Source organism: Penaeus chinensis, chromosome 16 (genome assembly GCF_019202785.1).
Source record: "Penaeus chinensis breed Huanghai No. 1 chromosome 16, ASM1920278v2, whole genome shotgun sequence".
Lineage (NCBI taxonomy): Eukaryota > Metazoa > Arthropoda > Malacostraca > Decapoda > Penaeidae > Penaeus > Penaeus chinensis.
In genome coordinates this window covers 20473621-20481120 of record NC_061834.1, presented here as the reverse complement: position 1 = coordinate 20481120, position 7500 = coordinate 20473621, and the positions used below count along the sequence as shown (strand labels likewise).

Here is a 7500-nt window from a genome sequence, read left to right as displayed (position 1 = left end):
TTTTTGTTTTTTTTGTTTCCTCTTCGTGTTTGTATAGGTTAACATAACTTGAGAAGAATTGATAGGAGTGTCTCGTCGTGTAGGTCAGGATAGTGATTTGCAGGAATCTATTTATTTATCTATTTATTAACTCGTTTATTTATATGTCCATTTATTTATTTATGTACCTATATATATATATATATATATATATATATATATATATATATATACGTACACACACACACACACACACACACACACACACACACACACACACACACACACACACACACACACACACACACACATATATATACATATATATAATTTTTCAATTCACATATTTATGAATGCATTTGTTTGTCCGCCTCAACAGGACCAAGCTACGCCATCGACACGGCGTGCTCGTCCTCGATGGTGGCACTCCAGGTGGCGTGGACGGCCATCATGGAGGGCGAGATAGAAGCCGCCGTCGTCGGAGGAACCAACCTTACCCTCAAGCCCCAGAATTCGATGCAGTTCAACTCGCTCAACATGCTTGCAACCGACGGCAAGTGCAAGTCATTTGACTGCTCTGGCAATGGGTGAGTTTTTTTTTTGTTTTTTTTTTTTTTTTGTTTCTGTTTCTGGAAGAGAAAATAGTCTAGGTTGTCGTGGTATGTTTTTCTCACGTTTTAATTCTCAGGTATGGTTACCTCTGAGGAGTGACACGTACATGCGCACATACATACTCGCAATGACGCAAGCAGATTCGGGGCAATATGTTTATTTTTTTGCGTTCGGTAAAAGTCTCCATATCAGGGCAAATTGCTTTGCACAAAAAACGGTCTATCGTGATACTTTAAAGAGAAAGTGATACAAATGAAAAAAAATATATATTCTTTTTGCGATAAAAGTGATGACTATGTGTATGTATATATATATATATATATATATATATATATATATATATATATATATTTTTTTTTTTTTTTTTTTTTTTTTTTATATACATTAACTGCAAAGGTACACTTTTAAATAACTGCATGCATTTACATAAACCATACTCACACAATCTCACAAATAAATCTTCACACACACACGCACGGGCGCGCGCGCGCGCACACACACGCACACACACACACACACACACACACACACACACACACACACACACACACACACACACACACACACACACACACACACACACTCACGCACACACAGACTCACTCACTCACTCACTCACCCACTCACCAATCATTACCGTTCACGCTTCACTAACGAGGGGCTTCCTCAGGTACGTGCGGAGCGAGGCAGCTGTGGTGATCTTCCTCCAGCGTGCAGCAGATTCTCGCCGAATTTACGCCCATGTCACCCACGCCCGCGCTAACACCGATGGGCACAAGGGCGAAGGCGTGACCTTCCCTTCAGGTGCTGTACAGAAGAACCTGCTGCAGGAGGTGTACGGTCTGGCTGGCGTGTCTCCCTCGGACGTGTCCTACGTGGAGGCTCACGGCACCGGCACCAAGGTAGGCTGCCTTTGGTTTTGGTAATTCTTTGGAGTGGTTTTGATTTCACATGTACAGGAAGTTTATCGTTGAAAGTAAAACCGCATTTAAGTTTAATTATATATCATGAGGTACCGTTAAAAAAATTATGTATACACACATGTTTATTGTTTATTTTTATAACTGCAACATTTCCTTTCAGGCCGGTGACCCGCAAGAAGTGAACGCTCTCTCCGACGTGTTCTGCAACGGCCGCTCCTCTCCCCTACTCATGGGATCTGTCAAGTCTAACATGGGCCACGCAGAGCCTGCCTCCGGCCTCTGTTCTATTGTTAAGGTAAGGATCACATTCAGTTTTGATATATATATACATTGATGGTAATTTTTGGGGTATTTTGTGTTCTTATTTCATGGTTCCTGATTATAACGGAGGCAAATCACCAACAGGTCCTTCTGGCTATGCAGCGGCGAGAAATCGCTGGTAACCTGCACTTTAACAGTCCAAATACCGAGATTCCGGCATTATCAGACGGGAGGATAAAGGTAACTACAAGGCTTTTCTGTTATTTTATAACTTTAATGTTACCACGGTACATGTTTGTGTGTGTGTGTGTAATGTTACCACTGTGCACATGTGTGTGTGTTTACATATATATATATATATATATATATATATATATATTATATATTATGTATGACTATGAATCACTTTTGTGATGTGGTTCACCTCTGTCATCGTAGGTGGTGAGCGAGAACACTCCCTGGCCAGGTGGTTATGCAGCCGTCAACAGTTTTGGGTTTGGAGGTGCTAATGTGCATGTGCTTCTGCGCTCCCCGAACACTCCAGTACAGCCAACTAGCGAACCGTCAAGACCAGTCCTCATACCCACAACGCAGAGAATATGCCCAACAACCAAAGAAATCATAACCTCTGATTGCCATTTTGCTGCCAGTGTCGAAGACGAGAACAATGCCTCTGAGGACAAGGTACCCACTGGGATCCCGAGGCTTGTGGTGACTGCAGGACGCACAGAGGATGCCGTGAGGACCTTGTTGGAAGGAGTAAAGGAACGGTCTACTCCGGCTCTCTGTGGCCTGCTTGATAAGCTCTCTGATATGCCCACGAACAGTCTTCCAGCTCGGGGATACACCATTGTGGATGCGGAGAGAGAAATACTTGGGGTAAGTATTATACATATACCAGTATCAATGGCTTGTCAGTATAATGGGGTGATGTCCATCCATTTTTCTATCCTTTTATTGACTACAGTGTCTCTGCATAGGGCTTTCACTGTGTACATCGCCATTATCATAAACACCCAGCATAATTAGAAATTGAAATCCGTTCCCTCCTCTAGGTATCCAGCGTCCCTGCTGCGCCCCGGCCCTTGTGGCTTGTGTTCTCCGGCATGGGCTCTCAGTGGGCGAGCTGCGGTCGAGCCTTCTTCCGCTTCCCTGTCTTCGCCTCCACCATCAGGAGATGCCACGCTGCCCTCATGCCCATGGGACTCAACCTGACTGAGATCCTCACAAGCGAAGACCCGACTGTTATGGCTACAACAGCCGCCAGTTTCTCCACGATTGCAGCCATGCAGGTTAGGATATTGGACCAAAGAGCTTTGCACATTGTTACTTTTCAGATACTGTTTTGCGTCAGTCAGATTTCGAAACGAAAAATATAATTACTTTAACACATTTCTTGTTACTTCAGGTGGGTTTGGTAGACCTTCTCAAACATCTTGGCGTAAACGAGTATGCTGGCTTTGTAGGCCACAGCGTGGGAGAGCTTGGCTGTGCATACGCTGACGGGACTTTGACAGCTGAACAAACTGTTCTGGCAGCATACTGGCGAGGGAGAGCCGTGCAAGAGGCTGAACTACCTGTGGGGGCCATGGCTGCTGTTGGTAAGTTAGCAGGGTAATATTTATTTATATGCTGCACTATTTTGAGGTATTTTGCCGCTCAGTGTCCGTTTAGAATTGACCAAGGGGTAACCTTTAACTTCCTTCACTTATTTTAAAACTTTTTGTTCACAGGCCTGAGCGCAGAGGAGGCAGAACGTTGGGTCGAAGAGGGCGTCGTGGTTGCCTGCCACAACGCTCACGATTCCGTCACGATATCGGGGCCGAAGGAAGCCACCGAGAGAGTAATGGAGAAAATTACAGCTGAAGGAATCTTTTGTCGAGGCGTCCGGTCAGAGAACGTGGCCTTCCATCACCCTACTCTGAAGGCCGCTGCCCCGCGGCTGCTGGCAGAACTTGCAAAGGTGAGGAGGGGGGCATAGAAAGTAATAATAATAATAATGATAATACCAATAACAGTGATGATAATCATGATGATAGTGATTGTAAAAATAATATTAATAATTATAATGATATGGTAATATTGATAATACCGATAGTAATGATAAAGATGCTAGTCATAATAAAAAAAATAATGCAATTCATTGATTTCAGCATAGTTATCTTTTAAAAGAACGTGACATCAAATAGCATGCATTATTAACCAACATTTATAGAGACTTAAACAGTCGATGTACCCTTTTTTACCAATTTATTCTTTATCATTGATTCGCAGGTGATTCCCCGGGCACTCCCACGAAGCTCGCGCTGGGTGAGCACTTCCGTCCCCGAGTCGGAGAGTGGCAGCCCGGAGGCCAGCAAGGCATCCGCTCAGTACCTGGTTAACAATCTCCTCTCTCCAGGTGGGTGCTGTTGAGGTTAATGATGATGTGTATTTTCGTCACATTTATTCAATAATTATTTTTTCTTTTCTTTTTCGAATGGAGGATTTTTAATATAGGATAATTTTTCTCCCTTCACAAATCGACCTTCTTGTTTATTAGATACAAGCAAGTTTGTTTTTTACTTCATATTTTAGTTTTGTTTGCCGAAGCCCTTGAGAAGATCCCTCAGGAGGCAGTGGTAGTAGAGGTTTCGCCCCACGGTTTGTTGCAAGCCATCCTGAGGCGATCCCTCCCGAAGGCAATACCCATTCCACTCATCAGGAAGGACGCCAAGTGCACGATGCTTCATTTCCTAGAATCACTGGGCAAGTAAGTAGATACATTTAAAAAAAAAAGGTTTTGCTATGTTAGTAGGAAGTACGCAAATGTATTGGCCTGCAGTATTTATTTTCTGTTGTTTTAAAAAGATATTTTTTGAAGTATATTGTTTGCATTAGTTATTATCCTTCCTCTCTGAAATCTTAGCGTAAAAGTGTAGAATTGCAAAGCTTATATGTGTTGTATAAGAAATCCTATCACTTCTTTCTTCTTCAGGATATACGCAAATGGCGTGTTTGTTGACGTGGGATCCATTTATCCACCTCTCCCCTCACCCGTCCCTGTCTCCACACCTTCTATCGCCAGTCTTGTCAGGTAAGAAACCAACCTTGGTGTCAAAGTAAAGTTGCTGAAGAACTAACTGAAGGTAGCAAATGATTGAACTGCACTGTTTCTGTATAATCTTTTCTGACATCATAAGGTTTTCTTGATTATACTTATTTGCAAGAGATACAAGTGATGCAGAAATAGTACAACATACAGCAACATTTGTTCAGATGATCATAATAGGTCAAGTGTTCTGATGTCCCATACTTTAGGCAAATCAAACTCTAAACGAACATTGATTAATACAGATGGGACCACAGCCAAGAGTGGGACGTGGCACGTTTCAGCTCCTCCCCTGCTGGCTCTGACTACGAGGTGAAGGTGGACCTTGACTCCGAGGAGCACAGGTACCTTGAGGGTCACACAATCGACGGCCGTGTCATTTTCCCAGCAACGGGCTATATGGTTAGTGTTATTTGTCGCTAAAATGGTGACGTTAAAACCGAATTATTATTTTAAAGTCTGTAGATATAATAATAGTGGAGACCTCTTACTATTAATTTATCTTTCAGGTATTGGCATGGCAGGCACTATGTCGCTTGCAGGGGTCAAACTGGCAGGAAACCCCTGTGACTTTCAGTGATGTGACTCTCCACCAAGCCACCGTGCTATCCTCTTCCACAGGCAGTTCCTCCAACACTACTGCCCTGGTAGTTAGGATTCTTCCCACCAAAGGGGAGTTTGAGGTAAGCGTATTGAATCTCTGTTGCGTGTATTAGGTTCATTATCACATCCATTTGTTGTTATTTTAAATTTCAGCCAGACTTCATCAGTCTAAATGCGTTTATCCCAATTCAGGTTGTTGTAAGTGGGTCGGTAGCAGCTTCAGGTCGCATTCACATGGGAGTAGAAGACTCTGCTGAGGGGAAGACCCTACTGCATTTCCTGAAGGATAAGAAGGCAGGCGACGAGGAGAAGCGCCTTCAGCAGTTGGATGTGTACAAAGAGTTGCGCCTCAGAGGGTACCAATATGGCGGGATCTTCCAGGGCATATTGCATGCAGACATTAAGGGTGAGTTTTGTATATTTGTATTTGCGTTTTCCAGTTGCCAGTTCGTCTGCACTTTATGCTTTGAGTTAAATTTCATTCTAATAGGTGAATGATGATTAAAATGCTGTTGTTTAAACTTATATTTTATAGTGACTAATGTTGAAAAATATTCATTAATATAAAATTGATTTGGATGTTTATGTTTACATTTATTTCTAAGATGAACTGTAGATATCTGCATTATCATTATGTCCAGATCATTGTCTCTAAATGGCAATATTAGAAATTGTTTACTTAAAAATATATTTGTCAGGTACATCTGGATCCCTGCAGTGGCGTGATAACTGGGTGTCCTTCATAGACACAATGCTTCAGTTCTCACTTGTAGGAGCCAAACAGCGTGGGCTCATGCTTCCTACGAGAATTCGCAAGGTTACTGTTGACCCAGCTGTCCTTCACGACAATGTCATTGTGGAAGAGGATGTGACAAAGGTTCCTGTGAGTATTTTTTATCATTTATTATTTTCTTTTATGGCATTCTTATGTTTTTTTTCAATGGAAAATATTATATTCTCATTTCAATGTACTATTGGAATATGAATCTTATTGCTGTTTATATTTCAGATCCACCACAATCCTCACATAGGCGCCACAGTGTGTCAGGGTGTTATCATCCAGGGCCTGAAAGCCACCTTGGCTCCACGGAGGCCCACTCAGGACCGACCTGTCTTACAGAGCTACCAGTTCGTACCCCTTCAATTGCCTGTTGATCATCCAGTCTCTGCCAAGCTACTGGATGAATATAACTTGGGGTTGTTCATTGACCTTGTAATCGAGAACTTGGGAACAAGAACTGTGAAAGTTATTGAGAATGAAAGCACTTCGCCAACCATTGGGTTAGGTATCATGTCTGCTGTGGACACCCACGCACAGCTAAAGGTATGTTGGTCTATGAAAATACGACATTGAGCATTTATTACTTGTTAATATTCTTTTATATATCTACATTAATATTTGCGTTTATATTGGGTCTTTTAGGTAGATTGATCTTACTATTTTACACATTTACATATACTAATGATATTCTTTCTTATCAAAGGTTGAGTACACCTTGACCAACCCCCACCTGGAGAAAGAGGAGCTTGACCGCCTGGTGTCTGCAGGAGCATCAGTGAAGGAAGACTTAGTCAGTGTCATGTCAAAGCCCCCCCATCTCTTCGTCCTCCACCAAGATGTAGATGCAAAGATTCTTGACATGCTGAAGGAAGGAACTTTCCTCATGACAAATGCAGATGTTGCGCAGACATTGAAAGAACAAGGTTATTTGAGCATTGCAACTATCGAAAGAACTGGAGTTGTGCTTCTAAGGAAGGTATGGAATTGTACTATTTTTTCTGTTAATTTACGCAGAATACATTATTGTGGCAGCTTGCATACCATTAATGTTTTCTAGCTTAAAATTGTCATTCTTATTTCAGCCTCTTTCGCCGGTGCCACACAGCACGCTGACAATCTCTGTCAACGACAAAGAATTCTCATGGGTAATGGCTCTGAAGGAGAAGCTAGCCGTCAGCATTAAAGAAAATCTGTGGCTCCTGTCATCACACGAGCCAACATCTGGAATTCTTGGTCTCGTAAACTGTCTG

At 42.4% G+C, this 7500-nt stretch overlaps 1 protein-coding gene across 1 annotated transcript in view; it reads left to right on the top strand.

The window, feature by feature from the left end:
- The window catches only part of LOC125033471 (fatty acid synthase-like), a 21242-nt gene that overhangs the window by 4801 nt on the left and 8941 nt on the right, over positions 1–7500 (top strand). Inside the window, exons 6-23 of the mRNA XM_047624998.1 lie at positions 359–566; positions 1262–1493; positions 1675–1809; positions 1920–2015; positions 2214–2654; positions 2831–3067; positions 3184–3376; positions 3509–3738; positions 4050–4176; positions 4353–4527; positions 4753–4851; positions 5112–5268; positions 5376–5549; positions 5662–5875; positions 6168–6352; positions 6479–6793; positions 6954–7226; positions 7333–7500. The exon at positions 7333–7500 is cut by the window's right edge and continues 29 nt beyond it. Of these exons, the coding sequence (XP_047480954.1) occupies positions 359–566; positions 1262–1493; positions 1675–1809; positions 1920–2015; positions 2214–2654; positions 2831–3067; positions 3184–3376; positions 3509–3738; positions 4050–4176; positions 4353–4527; positions 4753–4851; positions 5112–5268; positions 5376–5549; positions 5662–5875; positions 6168–6352; positions 6479–6793; positions 6954–7226; positions 7333–7500 (3659 nt within the window). The remainder of the gene's footprint in view (positions 1–358; positions 567–1261; positions 1494–1674; positions 1810–1919; positions 2016–2213; positions 2655–2830; positions 3068–3183; positions 3377–3508; positions 3739–4049; positions 4177–4352; positions 4528–4752; positions 4852–5111; positions 5269–5375; positions 5550–5661; positions 5876–6167; positions 6353–6478; positions 6794–6953; positions 7227–7332) is intronic.